Below are 23,583 nucleotides of genomic sequence, written 5' to 3' on the forward strand. Positions count from 1 at the left end.
ATGCATATATTTTCTTTTAGAAGGCATCAAATAGTCAGTGAAGTTTATTTTTAAAGGATAAATCAGACACACAGTTTTCATTTACCCAAACATACATAAGCCATCCTTAATATGAAATGTGCTCAATCAGTAAATTACACATGAAATACAAAGGGAATGCAATTTTACATTATGTAAAAAACTTGCCAGCTATAACAATTTAACAGTCAAATTAATCACGACATTGTACATTTAAAAAAAACCAACATCTTTTTTTTGCAGCTTTATTGAGGTATAATTGACAAATAAAAATTGTACATATTTGAAGTGTACAACATGATCTTTTTGATATTTATTTGGCTTCCCCTTCCCTCTTATCTTCCCTCCTCCTTCCATATTATACCTTTCCACTAATCATTTTGTGTCCAGTAGCCCATGTTAAAACATATTTTTCTATGATTATATAATAATATATAAACACATATACGGGGCTTCCCTGGTGGCACAGTGGTTGAGAGTCCGCCTGCCCATGCAGCGGACACGGGTTCGTGCCCCGGTCCGGGAGGATCCCACATGCCGCGGAGCGGCTGGGCCCGTGAGCCATGGTCACTGAGCCTGCGCGTCCAGAGCCTGTGCTCCGCAACGGGAGAGGCCACAACAGTGAGAGGCCCACACACCACAAAAAATAAAACAAAAATAAAACAAAACATATATGTTGTATTAGTCTGCTAGGCTTGCCATAACAGAGTCCCAGAGACTGGGTGGCTTCAACAGTAGACATTTATTTCCTCATAAGCCTAGAGGCCAGAAGTCCGAGATCAAGGTGTCAACAGGATTGGTTTCTTCTGAGGTCCCTCTCCTTGGCTTATAGGTGGTCTTTCCTTTGTGTGTGCACATGTCTGTGTACAAATTTCCTCTTATAAGGACACGAATCATATAGGGTTAGGGCCACCCTAATGACCTCATTTTAAAGAATTACCTGTCTAAAGACCCTATCTCTGAATGCAGTCACATTCTGAGGTACTAGGGGTTAGAACCTTCAACATATGAATTTGGGTGGGAGCACATATGTGTATGTGTTTATATACACACACAAGTCAGAATGGTCAAAAATTTGATAAAAAATGTCAGTCTCACTACAGAGAAATGCAAAATAGAATACCATTGCGATAACAATTAATACCTGTCAGACTGGCAAAATTATAATATAATTATTACTAGTGGGCTTGTGAGTAAAAGAGTATTAGCATACAATGCTAGTGGATAGCTAGCACAGTCTTTTTGAAACCAATCTGATTGAAACCGTTAAAATTAAAAATATATGCATTTTGCAGTTCTGGTTCTGTTTAAGATGGAATCACCCTGTCTATCCTACTGAATGATAGTTAAGGATTGTTCCATACAAAATGCATGGAGCAGCTATCTGAGAACCCTGAAAAGTAGTTGGCAGCAGGTAAATTGGGGAAGGAAACTAGAAAGATTTAAAAGCATGCAGATTGGAAGTAAAGAACTAAAACTGAATATGACATGATTATCTACATAGAACATCTCAAGATCACCACAAAAAAGCTCCTAGAACTAATAAGTGAGTTTAGTCTGATTGCAGAATACAAAGTTGACATACCAAAGTCAGTCATATCTCTATGTAACAATAGCCAACTATTGGAAACTTAAATTACAAAAATAATACCATTTATAATAGCTCAAAAAATGAAATACTTAGGCCTAAATCTAACAAAACATGCAGGATCTGTACACTGAAAATTAGAAAACACTGATGAAAGGAATTTTAAAAGACCTAAATAAGTGGAGAGACATGCAACATTCATGGATTGGAAGACTCAATAGAGTGAAGATGTCAGCTATTCCCAAATTGATCTATAGATATAATGCAATTCCTATTAAAATCCCAGGAGGATTTTTTTTGTTGGTAGGGAAAAGTATATTGTAAAATTTATATGGAAAGCCAAAAGCATTAGAATAGCCAAAACAATTTTGAAAAAGAAAAATGGAATTGGAGGACTCATATTACCTGATTTTAAGACTTACTATAAAGCTACAGTAACCAAGGTAGCATTGTATTGACAAAGATGAATGACATAGAATATATAGTGCAGAAATAGACCCACACATATATGACTAATTGATTTTTGATGAAGATGGAAATGCAATTCAATGGAGAAAGAATAGTCTTTTCAACAGATAGTGTTGGAACAATTAGTCACCCATATACAAAAAGATGAACCTCAACCTAAATCTCACACTTAAAGATTAACTTAAAATGGATCATAGATCTAAATGTATAATGTAAGGGCTTCCCTGGTGGTGCAGTGGTTAAGAATCCGCCTGCCAATGCAGGGGACATGGGTTCGAGCCCTGATCTGAGAAGATCCCACATGCTGTGGAGCAACTAAGCCCGTGCACCACAACTACTGAGCCTGCTCTCTAGAGCCCGTGAGCCACAACTACTGAGGCCATGTGCCACAGCTACTGAAGCCCGTGCGCCTAGAGCCCGTGCTCCACAACAAGAGAAGCCACTGCAATGAGAAGCCCACGCACTGCAACAAAGAGTAGCCCCCGCTCGCCACAACTAGAGAAAGCCCGTGCACAGCAACAAAGACCCAACACAGCCATAAATAAATAAATAAATAAATTTATATTTAAAAATATAAATGTATAATGTAAAACGACAAAAAGTTTCAAAGAAAACATAGAAGGAAATTTTCATGACCTGGAGTTAGGCAAAGGGTTCTGATAAATGACACCAAAATCAAAATTAATAGAAGGAAAAACTTGATAAATTGGATTTCATCAAATGAAAAACTTTTGCTCTACACAGGATATTGTTAAAGAGAATGAAAAGACAAGCCACAGATTGGTAGAAAATATTTGCAAATCACATATCCAGATGTAAACTCTCAGACTCAGCAGTAAGAAAACAAACAGATGCCTAATAATGTGCAAAAGATTTGAACAGACACATTACCAGAGAAGATATATGGAAGGCACATAAGCGTATGAAAAAATACTCGATCATTGGCCATTAAGGAAATGCATATTAAAACCATAGTGAGATACTGCTACATGTCTATTTTAACAGCTAAAATAAAACAAAACGGACAATATTAAATATGCTGGCAAGAGTGCAGAGCAACAGGAGCCCTCATGCATTGCTGGTGGGCGTGTACAATGGTTTAGTCACTCTGGAAGACAGTTTGGCAAATGCAAATCAAAACCACAATGAAATATCAGCTCACACCTGTTAGAATGCCTGTTATCAAAATCACAAAAGATTACAAGTGTTGCAAGGATGTGCAGAATGGGAATCCTTGTATATTGTTGGTGGCTATGTAAGTTGGCACAGCCATTATGGAAAACAGTATGGAGGTTCCTCAAAAATTAAACATAGAACTACCATATGATCCAGCAATCCCACTCCTGGGTATTTACCCTAGAGAAATAAAAACTTAGGTTCACACAAAAACCTGTCCATGAATGTATACAGCAGCTCTATCCATAATTGCTAAAACTTGGAAATAATCAGAGAACCTGGAGCCAGCTCCAAACCCCTGAGCCTTGAGCCAGGGACTCTCTGCCAAGCAGCCCCAGGAAGGAAAGCCATATGAATAGAGGAGAAACCCCCCAAGGATGACTCTGCCAGTCAGGAGGAGCCAATGGCCCCAGCAAATCTGTGCGGAGACCCTGGGAGAATCTGTGCTGAGGACAAGATCCCATTAGACCATCTCTCTCTCTCGCTCTCTCGCGCTCTCTCTCTCTCTCACTCTCTCTCTCTCTCCTCTTTCTTTTGGCTGCACCGCCTGGCATGCAGGATCTTAGTTCCCCTGAACAGGGATTGAACCTGTGCCCACTGCAGTGGAATCACAGAGTCTTAACCACTGGACCACCAGGGAAGTCCTAGACCATCTCCCTCTTAAATGGGGAGTTTATCCTATCTACATGGGATTTATTTATAGTAATTTGTGTTTCCTTTTTTTCTAAATTTTTAGTATTTTCTCCTTTATTTTTTGATCAATTAAGTGTTTTTAAATTCCGATTTTTCTTTACTATTTTGGGAGTTATGCACACGTCTTTTCCCATTGCGGGGGTAATACCTTTGAAATTTTACCCTTTATACACAGACTGTTGTTGTTTGTTTTGTTTTGTTTCCAGCATTATTAATATAAAATTGTCATATAAAATTGTATAAAAGTTTAAGGTGTATAACACATAGTGTTAGCTAACACCTCCACCAGATCACATAATTACCATTTCTTTTTTGTGGTGAGAACATTTCATATCTACTCTCTTAGCAAGTTTCAAGTATATAATACAGTATTATTAACAAAATCACCATGCTGATCCCCAGAACTTATTCCTCTTACATAGCTGGAAGTTTGTATCCTTTGACCAACATCTGTCCATTTCCCACACACACACCCCAGCCCCTCGTAACCACAATTCTACTCTCTGTTTCTATGAGTTCATATTTTTTAGATTCCACATATAAGTGGAATCATACAGTATTTCTCTTTCTCTGACTTATTTCACTGAGGATCACATTTCCCTGATGATTAGTGCTGTTGAGCATCTTTTCATGTACCAGTTGACCATTTGTATGTCTTCTTTGGGAAAATGTCTATTCAGTTCCCCTGCCCATTTTTAAAATCAAATTGTTTTTGCTTGTTTGTTTGTTTTGTTATTAAGTTGTATGAGTTCTTTATATATTTTGGACATTAATCCCTTATCAGATACATGCTTTGCAAATATTTTCTCCCATTTCATAGGTGGTTGCCTTTTCATTCTGTTGATCGTTTCTTTTGCTGTGCAGAAGATTTTTAGTTTGATGTAGTCCCACTTAATAATTTTTACTTTTGTTGCTTGTGCTTCAGGTGTCACATCCAAAAAATCATTGCAAAGACAAGTTTCCCTATGTTTTCTAGGAGTTTTACAATTTCAGGTCTTATGCTTGTCTTTAATCCATTTCAAGTTAATTTTTGTGTATCATGTAATGTAAAGGTCCAAATTCATTCTTCAGCATGTGGCTATTCAGTTTTCCCAGAACCATTTATTGAAGAGACTATCCTTTCCCCATTGAGTATTCTTGGCTCTCTTGTCATTTATCAGTTGGCCATATATGTGAGAGTTTCCTTCTGGGCTCTTGATTCTTTTCCATTGATTTATGTGTCTATTTTTATGCGAGTGCCATACTATTTTGATCACTACAAAGGTAGTGTAGTTTGAAATCAGGAAGTGTGAGGCCTCCAGCTTTGTTATTCTTTCTCAGGATTGCTTTGGCTATTCAGGGTCTTTTGTGGTCCCATATGAATAGTCATATTTTCCACCAGCGTTTACCAAATAGTTCATTCTTTCTGCTACTGTTTTGGGGTGCTCTCTTTGTCATGTATTAAATTTCCATTTATATCTGTGTCTGTTTCTGGACTCTGTATTCTGATTGACATAATCATCTATACTGCATTCAGACCATGCTTTTAATTACAATAACTTTAAAATATCTTTTAACACTTTGTAGGGCAAGAAACTTTGCTTCTCAATTAGTTGCACTAAGCTAGTGTCTGAGCATTGCTTAGTGGATTTGTGGGCCTCCACCTTGCAGGTAAACAAATGTTTATTGAATGGATGGACAGATAGATGTATGGAAGAGGCTTTCAGAAACAATTCTGTTTATAAATTGAAATCTGTGTTACTTTTACTTACTTTTTATTTAGAAATAATTTCAAACTTTCAGAAATGCTGCAAGAATAGGTATATATATATAGATATATAGGTATATATATATATACCCTTAATGGGTATATATATATATACCTTTTATCCAGATTCACTCATTTTTAAGATTTTGCTATTTTTGCTTTATCATTCTCTCTTTCTTCTATATATACTTTTTATTACTTATTTTCAACTTGAGAATAGCTTGTAGATATCGTGCCCCTTTATCTCTTAATACTTCATTGTGTATTTCCTATGAATAAAGATATTTGCTTATATAACCAAAGTGCAGTTATGAAATCCAGAAAATTTAACAGTCATAGAATACATTATCTAACACATTTATACAATAACCTTACCTAATTGGTAGCCAATATTCCAGTTGTATCCATCAGTGCTATATTTTGTAGCATTTCCTCTCTCTGTTTCAGGGTCTAGTTATGGATCTAGTTGTCCTGCTTCTTTGATACCTGTTTCCTTGAATTTGGAACACTAGCAGATACTAATTTTGATCACCAGATCAAGAGTTTTTTTCTGGTTTTTTCCTCCGTGTAGTTATTATTTTTCTCCTTGCAGCTAATAAGCAGTGTATAGGGAGATACTCTGAGAGCATGCAAACGTCCTGCTGCTCATCAGCCTGCGCCCACCATACAGCATCTAAATCCATCAGTACTGTGATGGTCTGTGACTCTCCACACTTTGACATTGGAACCTAGCTGATCAAGTATTAACAATTTACTTTTTTGAAAGGTATAATGTTATCTCTTCTTGGGAATAAGGTAACGGGCATAACATATAATCATTTCTAACCAGATCATGACAGTCCAAAGTAATACATGCAGGTACTGCTAAAATCTTTTATTCTCCATTCTCTTTACAGGCATCAATGGCTATGTTTTTGATAGCTTGCAACTGTCGGTTTGTTTGCATGAGGTGGCATACTGGTATATTCTAAGTGTTGGAGCACAGACTGACTTCCTGTCCGTCTTTTTCTCTGGATATACCTTCAAACACAAAATGGTCTATGAAGACACACTTACCCTATTCCCCTTCTCAGGAGAAACTGTCTTCATGTCAATGGAAAACCCAGGTTAGTTATTTATATTATTCTTTTACTAACAGTGGTGTTTGCTTCACTAGCCATTCACATGTTCTTTTGCCCACTAGCTTACATTTGGGTAGATACTAAATGGTTCAAGTGATTTTGGTAATTACAAGGCATTTTAAAGACAACACCACATCAAGTATTTAAGTTAAAAGTCTTTGTTCTAAAAAGTGCTTTTACTTGCCATCAGCCAAAAGTTTAAGTGTGTTTACTAAACTGTAGTGGTGAATATACATTTATACATGCAGTTAACACGCAGGGACTAAACGTGTTTCCGTGTGCCTTGTGAACATTGGTATTGCTGGGAAGTACATCATTATCTCCTTTTGCACACATAACATCAAACCACTGTGCAGCCTTCTGGACGAATGTGGCTGTCAGCTTCTCGCCCTCTCTCTCCCTCCATAACTACCGCAAGGCTTTTTTTTTTTTGTAACATCTTTATTGGGGTATAATTGCTTTACAATGGTGTGTTAGTTTCTGCTTTATAACAAAGTGAATCAGTTATACATATACATATGTTCCCATATCTCCTCCCTCTTGCATCTCCCTCCCACCCTCCCCCTACCCCACCCCTCTAGGCGGTCACAAAGCACCGAGCTGATCTCCCTGTGCTATGTGGCTGCTTCCCACTAGCTATCTACCTTACGTTTGGTAGTGTATATATGTCCGTGCCACTCTCTCGCTTTGTCACAGCTCACCCTTCCCCCTCCCCATAGCCTCAAGTCCATTCTCTAGTAGGTCTGTGTCTTTATTCCTGTCTTACTCCTAGGTTCTTCATGACATTTTTTTCTTAAATTCCATATATATGTGTTAGCATACGGTATTTGTCTCTGTCTTTCTGACTTACTTCACTCTGTATGACAGACTCTAGGTCTATCCACCTCATTACAAATAGCTCAATTTTGTTTCTTTTTATGGCTGAGTAATATTCCATTGTATATATGTGCCACATCTTCTTTATCCATTCACCCAATGATGGACACTTAGGTTGCTTCTATGTCCCGGGTATGGTAAATAGAGCTGCAATGAACATTTTGGTACATGACTCTTTTTGAATTATGGTTTTCTCAGGGAATATGCCCAGTAGTGGGATTGCTGGGTCATATGGTAGTTCTATTTGTAGTTTTTTAAGGAACCTCCATACTGTTCTCCATAGTGGCTGTACCGATTCACATTCCCACCAGCAGTGCAAGAGTGTTCCCTTTTCTCCACACCCTCTCCAGCATTTATTGTTTCTAGATTTTTTGATGATGGCCATTCTGACTGGTGTGAGATGATATCTCATTGCTTTTGAGAGCACCAGCCCAGTGTACAGGAGGAACAGAGGCCCGGCCTAAATCTAACACACACTGTTGCAGCTGAGTAACAAGGGCTCCTTGTCCCTCCCACCCCCATCATCTGCAGAGGGAAGCACATAAAACTACCTACACACTGTAGTTATTCTCTTACACTTATGGCTTTTCTGGAGATAAATTCTCATGGGGAAATTTCTTGGGAATAAAAACCAATCTCAGCATATAAAAATATAGATTCACCTTCATACCCAGAAATTTATCTTACTTCAAGAAATGCAGTTTTGTAAGAAGTGAGTGAAGAACCTGACAAAACTCCAGTAACACCTCTGAAAGTATCTTGTTTATTCGTGTTTATGTCTTTGTTATCTGTTTTCCAGCTAAGTTGTAAGGTCTCTAAGGACAGGGACCTTGTTATCTTGCTCATCACTGAATCCCGAATGTTTACAGTGCCTGGCCTATAGTAGACGCTTAATAAACGTTTTTTCGATGAATGAATGAATTAAATACCTGCAAAAATATTATAAAACAGTATGCATAATATGGTTGTAATTGTCGAAACCAAAGAAAGAAAGTGTGTGTGTGTGTGTGTGTGTGTCTGTGTGTGTGTCTGTGTGTAGGCAGAGAAAGATATTTAAAATATCAATATTTTGAGAAGCTTTTAAACTACTTTGGTGATCACTTAAATTCTAAAGACAAATTAAAACTCTGCTTTATGTGTCTTGAGGGAAAAGTCTGATCCCTTTTATTTGTCCTTTTGTGTCTGGCTTATTTCACTTGGCATAATTGTCACTCAGCCAGAGTCATCCACGTTGTGGTATGTGTCAGTGCATCATTCTTTTTTTAAAATTTTTATTTATTTATTTTTAAAAATTTATTTATTTTCGGCTGCATTGGGTCTTCGGTTGCTGCGTGCGGGCTTTCTCTAGTTGCGGCGAATGGGGACTACTCTTCGTTGCGGTGTGCGGGGTTCTCATTGCGGTGGCTTCTCTTGCTGCAGAGCACGGGCTCCAGGTGCGCGGGCTTCAGTAGTTGTGGCGCATGGGCTTAGTTGCTCCGCGGCACGTGGGGTCTTCCCGGACCAGGGCTCAAACCCGTGTCCCCGGCATTGGCAGGTGGATTCTTAACCACTGCGCCGCCAGGGAATTCCCTATCAGTACATCATTCTTGCAGCTCACTTTACACCCTGCTTTAACCGCATATCACCACAAAAAGATGATAATTATGTGATGTGATAAAGGCACATAGCTACCACTATGATGGTGATCCATATTGCAATATATAAATGTATCAAATCAATACACTGTAAAGGTTAAACTTACACAGTGGTATCTATCAATTATATCTCAATAAAAAAAGAAACTAGTGAGCAGGTTGGTCACCTGTTTCTGTAAATAACGTTTTGCTGGAACATATACACAAAAGACATACAATTAATTGTTGTATATTGACCTTGTATCTTGCAGCCTTGCTAAATTCACTGTAAGACCTGGCAGTTATTTTATAGAGTCCCATAAGATTTTCTTGTACACAATCAAATTGTTGCAAATATTGACAGTTTCAGCTTTTCCTTTCCAACACTTATGCCTTTTAATTCTTTTTTTCTGTGCCTTAATTTTGAATAAAACTGGTAAGAGCAGGGAAAAATCCCACATATCAGAAGTTTTGATGAGTCATTTTTATTATCAATTATATTAAAATATTAGAAATATTTTCTAATATCCATTGTGACTTCTTTTATTCATAATTATTAAAACTGGTTTACTAAATTCCTAAACATATGGATATTTTCTAGTTTTCTGTTGCTCATTTCGTATTTTTACTTCGCTGTGGTCATATAACATACTCTACATGATTTCAGTTCTTTGAAATGTGCTGAGACTTGCTTTATGCCCAGCATATGGTTTCCTTTGGCTAATGGCTTGTTGGAACTTAAGATGAATGTGTCTTTGCAGTTGGGTGGACTGTTCCATGTATGTCAAGTTGCTTTATCATTTTGTTAAAATCCTTATAAGTTTGCTGATGTTTTGTCTGCTTCTTACAGTTACTGAGAGAACTATGTTAAGAGCTCTACCTGTAATTGTTGGGTTTGTTGTTTCAAAATAAATGAGGCAAAATAAAATCAGGTGCTTACAAATTTAAGATTGTTATGTACTCCTGTTAAATTAACCATGTTATCATTGTGAAATGTCCTTCTTTTTCTGAAGTAGTACTTGTTGCCATAATGTCTGCTTTTTCTGAAGTTTATGTGCCTCAATCACCTTTATGTTGGTTAATGTTTGTGTGGTATATACTTTTTCCATTCTGGTACTTTCAACCTATCTATGCGCTTACATTTATAGTGTATCTCCTTAACACTTATACTGCACGTCTGCTGGTTAATTAATTTTATCAGGTTTTGCTTGTCTAAAAAGTCTTCATTTCTCCTGAAATTGTGAATAATATTTGCACTGTGTACATACCAATGAAAATAGCTCTTGGACAAATCTAGAACAGAATGAAGAAGTATCAGAAACACTGTGGAGCACAAAGATGAGGATGGCCAAATAGAAGAGCGTATCAAAAATTTGACTTGTGTCATTCTGTCCCTCAGTCTGAAGCAGCTTGGTGCCAAAGGGGATCCCCTCTAAGGGATTTCTTCCCATGGGGAAAGGACAACAGGAGAACTGTAACACCTCTTGTCACCACCAGGAACACCAGCAGCCTTCACCACCTGATGGACCTGCTTAGAGTCCAAGCCGCTGCCTTGCCCCCAGAGGAGGAGCTGCATCCTCCCCTCAGGGCTTAGGCCTCCCCCAGCACCCACCATCTTCAGGGCTTGAGTTGCTGGTGTGCTTGCAACTCAGAGCCTGAGGACCCCATCATCCCTGGGGCCCATGTTGCTGCTCTACCTTGCCCCTCCAAGCACCAAGACACCACTGCACCCCACCCACCAGGACCTGAGCTGATGTGGCCCCCAGCTTCATTCATGCCTGTGCCTTTGAAACTGGAACCTGCACCCCAAACACTGGCACCACCATCAATGCATGTGCATCTCTGTCCCAGAACCCAGCACTGCCATCAAGGCCTGTGTGCTCACATGCCAGACACGGCACCAAGAAGAATCCCCTCAGCTAGGACCTCAGTCTGTGGGTGAAAAGGTGATCAAGAGGACCCCAGCATCCTTTGCCATCTAGGAGGCCAACAACCCTCACCACTACTTCCATCACAGACACTCACAGCCTTGACCATCAAGGACCCTCCACAGTCTTCACTGACATTGACCTCAACTGACAGAACTGCATGGAGACTATGCTGTTGTGCCCTCCCTGGAACTGGAGCTGCTGAACTGCAGAAGAAAGAAAGAGAGAAAGAGGGAGGGAGGCAGGAAGGGAGGAAGAAAGGAAAGAAAGAAAGAAAGGAAGGAAGGAACCCAGAAATCCTGGAGCTAAAGAATATAATGAACGAAATGAAAAATGCAATAGAGAGCTTCAACAACATACTTGATTAAGTAGAAGAAACAATCTGCAAACTCAAAGATAAATCTTTTGAAATTATCCAGTCAAGAGGAGAAAAAAAGGAATGAAGAAAGCCTACAGGATTTATGGAATACCATTAAATTTTTCCAGAGAAGACATACAAGTGACCAACAGGTATATGAAAATGTTCTCAATGTCGCTAATCATCAGGGAAATGCAAATCAAAACCACAGTGAGATATCAGCTCAGACCTGTCAAAATGGCTATTATCAAAAAAATCACATGATAATAAGTGTTGGCAAAGATGTGGAGAAAGGGGAATCCTTGGGACTTGCCTGGTGGTCCAGTGGTTAAGACTCCATGCTCCCAATGCAGGGGGCCTGGGTTCAATCCCTGGTCAGGGAACTAGATCCTGCATGCCACAACTAAGATCCCACATGTTGCAACTAAAGATCCTGTATGCCGCAACTAAAGATCCTGCATGTCACAATGAAGATCCTGTGTGCCACAACTAAGACCCAGCACAGCCAAATACATAAATAAATATTTTTTTAAAAAGAAAGAAAGAAAGAAAAGGGCATCCTTGTGCATTGTTGGTGGGAATATAAATTGGTGCAGCCATTATGGAGAACAGTATGGAGGTTCCTCAAAAAATTAAAAATAGAACTACCCTATGATCCAGCAATCCCACTTCTGGTATACATACAAAGGAAATGAAATCAGGATCTTGAAGAGATATCTGCACTCCCATGTTTATTGCAACATTATTCACAACAGCCAAAACATGGAAACAACCTAAGTGTCCATTGATGAATGAATGGAAGAGTAGAAAGACCCTGAGCTCACCTGCTCTCACAGGCACACCAAATCACAACTATTTTCAGAACAACCATCAGTGGAAAAGACTGGAATGTACCAGAAAAGATCTTCTACAACTAATGTATGAAGAAGGAACAAACAAGATGGATAGGAGGGGTGGAGTCGCAATATAGGCAAGTTCCATAAACCCAGGTGGACAATCCACAAACAGGAGGATAAGTACCATTGCAGAGGTTCTCCCCAAGGAGAGAGGGGTCTGACCCTATGTTGGGCTCCATAGCCTGTGAGTCATATACTGGGAAAATGAGCCCCCAGAGCATTTGGCTTTGAAGACCAGCAGGGCTCACGCCCGAGAGTCCCAGAGAGCTGTGGGAAGTAGAAACTGTACTCTTAAAGGGCGTACACAAACTCTCACATGCTCCGGGATCCAGGGCAGAAGCAGTAATAGGAGCCTGGGTCAGAGCTACCTGCTGATCTGGAGAGTCTCCCAGAGAGGTAGGAGGCAACTGCAGCTCACCCTGGGGACACAGACACTGGTGGCAGCCATTTGGGGAGCTGATTCTACCAGGAGGACACTGGTGCTGGTAAGCACCATTGTGAAATCCTCCCTCTAGCTTATAAGCCTCAGGACCCATCCCTGCCTGTAGGCAAAAGTGCTGAGACACCTCATGCCAAGCAACTAACTGGGCATGGGCACAGCCCCACCCACCAACAGACAGGCTGCCTTAAGATCCCCTGAGCCCACAGCTGCCCCTGGACATGGCCCTGTCCACCAGAGGGCACAGGATCTGCCCCACAAACCAGTGTGCAGGCACCAGACCCGGGACCCCCAGCGACCCCCAGCCAGAGACCCTGGGACCCAGCTTCACCCACCAGTGGGCAGGCACCAGCCCCAGAATCCCCTGGACTCTGGCCCTGCCCTCCAGTGAGCCTGCTCTAGCCTTGGGACCAGCTTCACCCACCAACAGGTGTCACTCTTTGTCACTATTTGCTATCACTATTTGCAGATGACATGACACTATACATAGAAAATCCTAAAGACACCACCAAAAAACTACTAGAGCTCATCAATTAATTCAGTAAAGTTGTAGGGTCCAAAAATAATATACAGAAAATCTGTTGCATTTCTATACACTAACAACAAACTATCAGAAAGAGAAATTAAGGAAACAATCCCATTTACAATCACATAATAAAGAATAAAATACCTAGGAATAAACCTGCTTAAGGAGGCAAAAGACCTGTACTCAGAAATCTATAAGATGATGATGAAAGAAATCAAAGATGACACAAACAGATGGAAAGATATACCATGTTCTTGGATTAGAAGAATCAATATTGTCAAAATGACTATACTACCCAAGGCAATCTACAGATCCAATGCAATCCCTATCAAATTACCAATAGCATTTTTCACAGAACTAGAACAAAAAATTTTTAAATCTATATGTAAACACAAAAGATAATGAATAGCCAAAACAAAAAACAGAAATATAGATCAATGGAACACGATAGAGAGCCCAGAAATAAACCCACACACTTCTGGTCAATCTACAACGAAGGGTGCAAGAATATACAATGGAGAAAAGACTGTCCCTTCAATAAGTAGAGCTGGGAAAACTGGACAGATACATGTAAGAGAATGATATTAGAAATTCTCTAAGACCATATACGAAAATAGACTCAAAATAAATTAAAGACCTAAATGTGAGACCAGATACGATAAAACTCCTAGAAAAAAACATAGATGAGACACTCTATGACATAAATAGTAGCAACATTTTTTTGGATCTGTCTCTTACAGGAGATAAAAGCAAAAATAAACAAATGGGACCTAATTAAACTTAAAGCTTTTGCACAGCAAAGGAAACCATCGACAAAACAAAAACAAAAAGACCACCTACTGGGACTTCCCTGGTGGTCCAGTGGTTAAGGATCCGCCTTCCAATGCAGGGGATGTGGGTTCGATCCCTGGTCAGGGAACTAAGATCCCACATGCCACGGGGCAACTAACCCCATGTGTGCTCTAGAGCCCATGCGCCACAACTAGAGAGAAGCCCGCCTGCCACAACAAAAGATCCCACATGCTGAAACTAAGACCCAATGCAGCCAAATAAATAAATATTTTTATAAAAAGACAACTTACTGAATGGGAGAAAATATTTGCAAATGATATGACCAACAAGTGGTTAATATCCAAAATATGTAAACAGCTCACACAACTCAACATCAAAAAAACAAACAACCCAATTTAAAGAATGGTCAGAAAGCCTGAATAGACATTTTTCCAAGGAAGACTTACAGATGGCTGAGAGGCACATGAAAAGGTGCTCACCATCATTAATCATCAGAGAAATGCAAATCAAAACCGCAATGAGATATCACCTCACACTTGTCAGAATGGCCATCATCAAAAAGACAACAAATAGCAAATGTTGGCAAGGAAGTGGAAAAATGAAAGGCTAACACAATATTGGTGGGAATGCAAATTGGTGCAGCCACCATGGAAAACAGTATGGAGGGTTCTCAAAGAACTAAAAATAGAACTACTGTATGACCCAGCAATTCCACTCCTGGGTATATATCCAAAAAAAAAAAAAAGAAAACTCTAATTGAAAAAAAAGATGTGTACCCCAATGTTCATAGCAGCACTATTTACAATTGCCAACCTAAGTGTCCATCAACAGATGGATATATATATATATATATATATATATACACATACATACATACATACATATATACAATGGAATATATATATATATATATACACACACACACAATGGAATACTACTCAGTCATTGAAAAATGAAGTTTTGCCCTTTGCAGCAACATGGATGGACTTGGAGTGTATTATGCTAAGTGAAATATGTGAGACAGAGAAAGACAAATACTGTATGATATCACTTATATGTGGAATCTAAAAAATACGACAAACTAGTGAAGATAACAAAAAAGCAGCGGACTCACAGATATAGAGAACAAACTAGTGGTTACCAGTGGAGAGAGGGAAGGGGGGAGGAGCACGATAGGGAAAGGGGATTAAGAGGTACAAACTACTATGTATAAAATAAATAAGCTACAAGGATATATACTATGACACAGGGAATATAGCCAATATTTTGTAATAATGATAAATGGAGGGCATTATGCTAAGTGAAATAAGCCAGACCAAGAAAAATATTGTATGGAATCACTACTATGGGAAATCTTTTTGAAAAAAAGAAAAAGTAGAACTCACAGAAACAGATAGTAGAATGGTGATTATATCATGTTTTGTAATCTTTTTTCCCCTCACTTAATAATGTATTTGATGTTTTTCTATATCACTAAATATAGATGAACATCATCATTTTAAAAAATTGGTTAATATTCCATGCTAGGGATATTGCACATGCTAGGGATATTGCACTATCATTAAAGAGCTCTTGCCTAATGAAGCCTGAGGTGTGCTCCTACCCACTTGTGATCAGCTGGGCTCTGTCTCTCTCGGTTACTTTGATAGGAACTAGCTCCAGGATTGAACATCAGCCTAAAAAATTAATTAGTTCATTGAAAGCCCCAGTTATATCACTGACGTTGGAGGCAGGTCCATATAGTTGTAGTGCTGATCAAATCTCAAACTTGGCCAGGCGTCTTATGCCTGTTTCGGAAGTTGGAGTGGGAGATTGGCAGCTGAGGTGTCTCCAAGGGAAATATAAGTTAATTTTCTTTGCATCTGTGGTTATATCTCCTTCCTTATTTCAAATTTTATATGTGTGGAATTTCTTATTTTTATTTGGTTATTTATTTTATTGAGTTTTAATCAGAATCAACTCTTCTTTAAGCTCTTGGATTGAAATTTATTAATTACTATAATGTTTTAATTTATTTTTATTCACACATGTAATACAAAAATATGTTCTCCTTACAAAAATTCAACCAGTACAGATATAACTAAAGTTCCTCTTGATCACTATTCCCAATCCCAGGCCCTTCTCAGAGTATGGTGGATGTCATTCTAGACCTGTTTATGGAGTTTCATTTCCCCTTTTCTCAACCGATTACTGTCTTCCTCAGGAAAAGGAAGTATTAGATTTATCTAAGTTATAACAGTGGAATTTTTAAAGTGAAAAACCTTATTTAAATTACTCATTTCAGCTCCAGTTCTGGTCTACTCTGAACCAATATGGTTTTATACCATCAAAAATATGCTTTAAATATCATGAAATTGGGTTTTTGTATCCCATGTCTTCGTATTTTTTAATATACTCCTTTATTTTGGTAGAAGACATTCTCTAATCACTTCCTGAGAATGGCTGAATTAGAGGTAGATATTCTGAATCCTTGTATATTAGAAAATCTCTTTATTCTCATTTCCCATTCGAGTGATTATCTGGCTGCACATAGATTGCAGTGTGCATTAATTCCAGAATGTTTGACCACAGGAACCTTTTCCATGGGCATCCCATTGTCTCATAGGGCTCTGTGGAAATATACTTTGAGAAAAGTTTTCTCTTTGAGGAAAAGCTGTATTCAGTTAAGATTTTGCTTGCAAATATTGTGACTTGATGAGACTGTTCAGGTACCTGATGGATAGCTTAGTAAAGGTGTATTTGTTTTCATTTATGTTTATGCATATACTTTACCACCATGAAATTCTTTTACTCAGATAATCCTGTTCATAGTAGAAATTAATATTGCTAGAACTGTGGTGGGATTTTATGTTATTTGTATCCTAAACCTAAGTCCTGCTCCCTTGTCACCAAAGAGTTCTGTGTGACTAGTAAGACTCTCCACTATTGTGTATAATTACATTTCTCCATTTTTATCCATATATATATATATATATTCATTTTAAATCGCAGCCCTTTCTTGTGGTCACAAACAGATATACCACAACAGCAGCAATGCAAAACCACTTTTATTACCATTGTTGTACTACTGTTCCATGTGTCAGGGACTTAACCTAACAACCTGCTATATAATGGTACTGAGTAGTATTTTTTCATTTATCTGCTAATAGAAGAGAACCTCTAACACAGATCTTGCTTGGGACCTGGGTTATGAGTAACCAGAGTCTTATTCTTCCTCATCTCCAGGTCTGTGGGTTCTGGGGTGCCACAACTCAGACTTTCGGAACAGAGGCATGACAGCCTTACTGAAGGTTTATAGTTGTGACAGGAATACTGGTGATTATTATGAGGACACATATGAAGATATTCCAACCTTCTTGCTGAATGAAAACAATGTCATTGAACCCAGAAGCTTCTCCCAGAATTCAAGGCACCCTAGCACTAGGCAAATGCAATTCAAAGCCACCACAACTCCAGAAAATGATGTAGAGAAGACTGACCCTCAGTCTGGAGAGAGAATGCAGCTGCTTAAAGAACAAAATGTCTCCTCTAGTGATTTGCTGGTGCTCTTGGGACAGAATCCTACTCCACATGGATTATCCTTATCTGATCTCCAAGAAGCCAGAAATAAGGCTAATGATCATTTACCTAGAGCAATAGAAAGAAACAAGCGCCCGTCTGAAGTGGCACATCTCACACCAGAGCTCCATCACAGTGGGAAAAGAGTATCTACGCCTGAGCCAGAGCTGCCGTTAAGATTGAATGAGAATTTGGGGACAACTATAACAACAGTAGAGTTGAAGAAACTTGATTTTAAAATTTCTAGTTCATCGAACAACCTAATGACTCCACCAACAATTCCATCAGACAAGTTGTCAGCAGGTACTGAAAAGACAGGTTCCTTAGGACCCCCAAATATGCCAGTTAATTTTAGTAGTCAATTAGGTGCCAATGTATTTGGCAAAAATTCATCTCACTTTATTGGGTCTGGTGTACCTTTGGGCTTGAGTAAAGAAGATAATGATTCCAAGTCATTAGAAGCAGTTTTAACAAATAGTCAAGAAAGTTCACTGGGAGAAAATGTATTATCAGTGGAGAGTGATAGGTTATTTAAAGAGGAAAGAGTTCGTGGACCTGCTTCATTGACCAAAGATGATGCTTTATTTCAAGTTAATATCTCTTTAGTAAAGACAAACAAGGCACCAGTTAACTCAACAACTAATACAAAGACTCACATTGATGACCCAGCATTATTAATTGATAATAGTACATCAGTCTTGCAAGATATTATGTTAGAAAGTAATACTGAGTTTCAAGAAGTAACTTCCTTAATTCATGATGAAATGTTTATGGACAAAAATACTACAGCTTTGGGACTAAATCATGTGTCAAATAAAACTAATTCGTCAAAAAATATGGAAATGATCCACCAAAACAAAGAAGGCTCTGTGCCACTAGATGCAGAATATCCAGATACATCGTTCTTCAAGACTCTGTTCTTGCCAGATTCAACAAATTGGATAAAAAGGACCCATGGCAAGAACTCCTTAAGTTCTGGGCAAAGGCCCAATCCAAAGCAATTAACATCTTCGGGATCAGAAAAATCTGTGAAAGATCAGAATTTCTTGTCAGAGAAGAATAAGGTGGTAGTAGGAGAGGATGAATTTAGCAAGGGCACAGGTCTTAAAGCGATGATTTTTCCAAATAGCAAGAACGTATTTCTTACTAACTTGGCTAATGTCCAAGAAAATGATACACAGAATCAAGAAAAAAAGTCTCAGGAAGAGATAGAAAGGAAAGAAAAATTAATCCAAGAGAATGTAGTTTTGCCTCAGGTGTATACAGTGACTGGAACTAAGAATTTTCTGAAGAACCTTTTTTCACTAAGCACTAAGCAAAATGTAGAAGGTTTAGATGAGGAGACATATTCTCCAGTACTTCAAGACACCAGGTCATTGAATGGCTCAGCAAAAAGAGCAGGGATTCACATGGCCCATTTCTCAAAAAGAAGGGAGGAAGCAAACTTGGAAGACTTGGGAAATCAAACAAAGAAAACGCTAGATAAATATCCAAGCACCACAAAGATGTCTCCTATTCCAAGTCAGCAGAAGGCTATACCTCAACGTGATAAGCGGGATTTGAAACAATTCAGACTCCCACTGGAAGAAATAAAGCTTGAAAGGGGGGTAACTTTGAATGACACCTCAACTCAGTGGTCCAAAAACATGAAATATTTGACCCAGGGCACCGTCACACAGATAGAGTACAACAGGAAGGAGAAAAGGGCCATTATTCAGTCATTCTTATCAGGTTGTTCTATGAGGAGTCATGACATTCAAACAAATGGCTCTGCATTACCCATTGCACAGGTATCAGTATTCCCATCAATCAGACCTACAGATGTGACCAAGATTCCATCCCAAGACAACTCTTCTCATCCTCCAGCATCCGCCTGTAGTTATAGCTTTGTGGAAAGGAGTTCTGGGGTCCAAGAAAGCAGTCATTTCTTACAAGGAGCCAAGAGAAATAACCTTTCTTTAGCCTTCCTAACCTTGGAAGTAATTGGAGGTCAAAGAAATATCAGCGCCCTAGGGAAACGGGCCACAAACTTACTCATGTACAAGAAACTTGAGAACACTGTTCTCTTGAAACCAGGATTGCCTGAAGCATCTGGCAAAGTTGTTCATCAGGAAGACTTTTTCCATACAAAAACTAGCAATGGTTCTCCTGCCCACCTGGATCTCAGGGAAGAGATATTCCTTCAGAAAACACAGGGACTTGTTAAACTGAATAAAGTAAATAGACCTGGAAAAGTGCCCTTTCTGAAATGGGCAACAGAAAGCTCTGAAAATACTCCCCCCAAGCTGCTGGGTCCCCTTGCTTGGGATAACCAATATGCTACCCTGATACCAAGAGAAGAGAAATCCCTAGAGAAGTCACAAAAACACAGAGCTTTTAAGACAAAAGACATCATTTTGCCCCTGGACCCTTGTGAAAACAATCATTCAATAGCAGCAATAAATGAAGTACAAGATAAGACCCAAAGAGAAGCCACCTGGGTAAAGCAAGGAGGGACTGGAAGGTTGTGGTCTCAAAATCCAACAGTCTTGAAACGCCATCAAAGGGAAATAACCCTTACTACTTTTCAGCCAGAGGAAGACAAAATTGACTATGATGATACTTTCTCACTTGATACGAAGAGAGAAGATTTTGACATTTATGATGAGGGTGAAAATCAGGACCCCCGCAGCTTTCAAAAGAGAACGCGACACTATTTTATTGCTGCAGTGGAGCGGCTCTGGGATTATGGGATGAATAGATCCCCCCATGCACTAAGAAACAGGTATGGGTACATTGATTATTCCTTTGTCCTACTGTTGTGACCTTTGATTTTACCAGGTGCTGAAACAATAGGAAAGGCACAACCAGCAGTGAGACTCCAAAGACTGAGGAAACTGAGAACCAGATGGCAAAGTCTAGATGAAGCTGAGGAGCAAATGGGAGATTAGATGATGACACTAACAATGAGAGTTACGGGATGGTAAACCCAGATGGCATGAAACTCACTCTGGTGGGATGGTGAAGAAGAGGGGTCTACAAAAGGGTAGGGGGTCAGAAACAGCCATGGGGAGCAGGAAGAAAGTCAGCCTCACCTATCAGCCCTATGAGCTGCAGGGTAAGGTTTAGTCTCCTGAGAGAGCCCTGATAGAGGCAGGAGGAAGCAGTGAAGTGTGTGGTAAAGAGATTGAGGATGCAGGGAAAGTTGTTTTCCATAGTACTGGGGATCCAGAGGGCAAAGTGGGAGGATTTGATTGTTAGGGGAGCAGAGGGAGGTTGGGCAGGGGAGAGAAAGCACAGAGACATTTGGAAGATAAACATAAGGAGAGTCAATCAGTCAACCAATATTTATTGAGCACCTATTATATGCCAGACACTTGCATAGACACTGGAGTGCAGCAAAGTAGGAGCCTACATTCTACCTGGGAGAGCAAGGGACAATAAATTAGTAGAAAACTAAATAGGGGAATCTTGGTGCCGTTCAAAAGGTAGACTTGAATAATATGGTAGAGTGACGGGGGTGTTACTTTAGCTGTAACGGTCAGAGAAATTCTCTTTGTGGAGTTGAGACCTAAATGATGATAAGAGGTCAGCTAACAGAGGTCTGAGAGAAGACATTTCCGGCAGAGGGAACAGGAAATGCAAAGGCCCTGAGAATGAAACAAGTTTAGCATGTTTGAGGAACAAAAAAGGACCAACATGAATGTAGTACAGTAAGGAAGTGTGTGCAGGGGTAGGGAGATGAGGTGGCAGAGATGAGCAGTGGTCAGATAATATAGGACCTAGAGGAAGGGTAGATGCTATCCCTCTTCATTAGTCATTGTCACTTCCCAGCCTTGCTTTCTACCTCAAATGAGCCCTTATTGCTGCACAGCAACCGTAGAATATTTCCTGCTCTCCTGGACCTCTATCTTACATTTTCTGCTTTTTCCCTAAGTCTCCAACACGTTTTGCCCATTCTCCAACACCCCCTTCTCACTCCTAGCTGATGCTTTGCACTGAACTCCAGACTTCCAACACCACATTTACTGACATCTGTACCAATATACTGTCCAGTTTTGCACTTGATCCCATCCTTTCTCCCTTCATAAAAAATGTTGCTTCAGCAAGTCCCTTGTTCTCTCTTACATCATCAGTTTCTCACTCTCCACCAGATTAGTCTCACCAGCATTGATCAAGCTATTGATTAGAACAGGGTAGTGGTGGTAAAAATCAAAAGGAATGTAAGGATGTTGATTATAATTTAAAGATAAGCAGAGAGGGCTTGCTGTTAGATTGAGTATGGAGAGGAATGGTGAGAGAAGACTCAAAGAAGATTTTCGGGTTTTGTCCTGAGCAACTAGGTGGATGATAGTGACATTTAATGAGATGTGGAAGGCTTGAAGCAGAACAGATTTATTTGAGGAAACACTCAAGGGTCTGTTTTGTACATATTTAATTTGAGATGCCTATTAGAGATCCAAGTTGTGTTTTTTAAAAATTTCTTTTAATTTTTTTGGCTGCATTGGGTCTTAGTTGCGGCACGAGGGATCTTCATTGAGGCATGCAGGATCTTTTCATTGCAGCGCATGAGCTCTTCGTTGTGGCGTGCGGGCTTCTCTCTAGTTGTGGCATGCTGGCTCCAGGGCACGTGGGCTCTGTAGTTTGTGGCACATGGGGTCTCTAGTTGAGGCTTGCGAGCTCAGTAGTTGTGGCACATGGGCTTAGTTGCCCCGTGGCATGTGGGATCTTAGTTCCCCGACCAGGGATCGAACCCACGTCCCCTGCATTGGAAGGTGGATTCTTTACCACTGGACCACCAGGGAAGTCCCCAAGTTGAGATGTTGAGTAGGCAGTTAGATATATGAGTCTGGAATCCAAGGAAGAGGTCTGTGCTAAAGATATAAATTTAGGAGTTATGAGCTTATTAATAGCATTCAAATAAGACTTGATGGGATGATAAGGGAGTAAAAGTAGATGTAAACCGTGCCCACTTTATGCTAGGTCCCCAAAGGGCTACATCCTCAAAGTAATGGTAAACCAGTTAACTTGCACTTCATTGACTTACAGCCCAGTTTTCTGTCATCTGTGTTGTCCATGAAATCTCTATTCTTGATCATAATTTAAGCATGTCTTGGATTGGCAGTGCCTGCAGACATCTGGCTGAAGAATACATAAAACCTCTCTAGTATAAGAAACCAACATTCTAGGCCTCAAGTTATTTTCACAAATATTCCAGATACAACTTCTAGCACACAAAGATACTGGGTATGAAATAAAACAAGAAAAATAAGCAAGAAACCACAAATAAGGAGTCCACATGCCGCAACTAAGGAGCCAGCGAACTGCAACTAAGACCCAGTGCAACCAAATAAATAAATAAATATTTTTTAAAAATCTAAGTACTCAGTTAAGTAGAAAGGAAACTTTAAAGCAAGAGGTTTGTAGAGATAAGGAGGAAATGTTATAATAATAAAACAGTCAATTCAATAGGCAGCCATACATTCCTAAATTACTATGAACCTAATAATATAGTTTTAAAATACATAAAGCAAAACTTGACAGACTTAAATAGAGAAATAGATAAATTCTCAATCATTATCATCACTTCTATTCAATACTGTACTGAACCCTCAAGCAGTAAACACATATAAAAGGTATAAAGGTTGAAAAGAAAGAAATAAAACTGTCCTTGAGTACGGATGATATGATTTTATACATATAAAAAATGTTTACAAATAAGTGATTAGAATTAACTAGGAAGGTTAGCAGGTTTGTAGAATTGAAAATCAATATACAAAATCTATTGTATATCGATATAGAAAATG

General features: G+C 39.2%; 1 protein-coding gene across 1 annotated transcript in view; it reads left to right on the top strand.

Annotated features, from left to right (window-relative positions):
* F8 (coagulation factor VIII) overlaps nucleotides 1-23,583 on the top strand; it is a 118,135-nt gene that overhangs the window by 45,243 nt on the left and 49,309 nt on the right. The window contains exons 13-14 of the mRNA XM_060138837.1: nucleotides 6,587-6,796; nucleotides 17,465-20,561. Coding sequence (XP_059994820.1) covers nucleotides 6,587-6,796; nucleotides 17,465-20,561 — 3,307 coding nt within the window. The remainder of the gene's footprint in view (nucleotides 1-6,586; nucleotides 6,797-17,464; nucleotides 20,562-23,583) is intronic.

Source organism: Lagenorhynchus albirostris, chromosome X, assembly GCF_949774975.1.
Source record: "Lagenorhynchus albirostris chromosome X, mLagAlb1.1, whole genome shotgun sequence".
NCBI lineage: Eukaryota > Metazoa > Chordata > Mammalia > Artiodactyla > Delphinidae > Lagenorhynchus > Lagenorhynchus albirostris.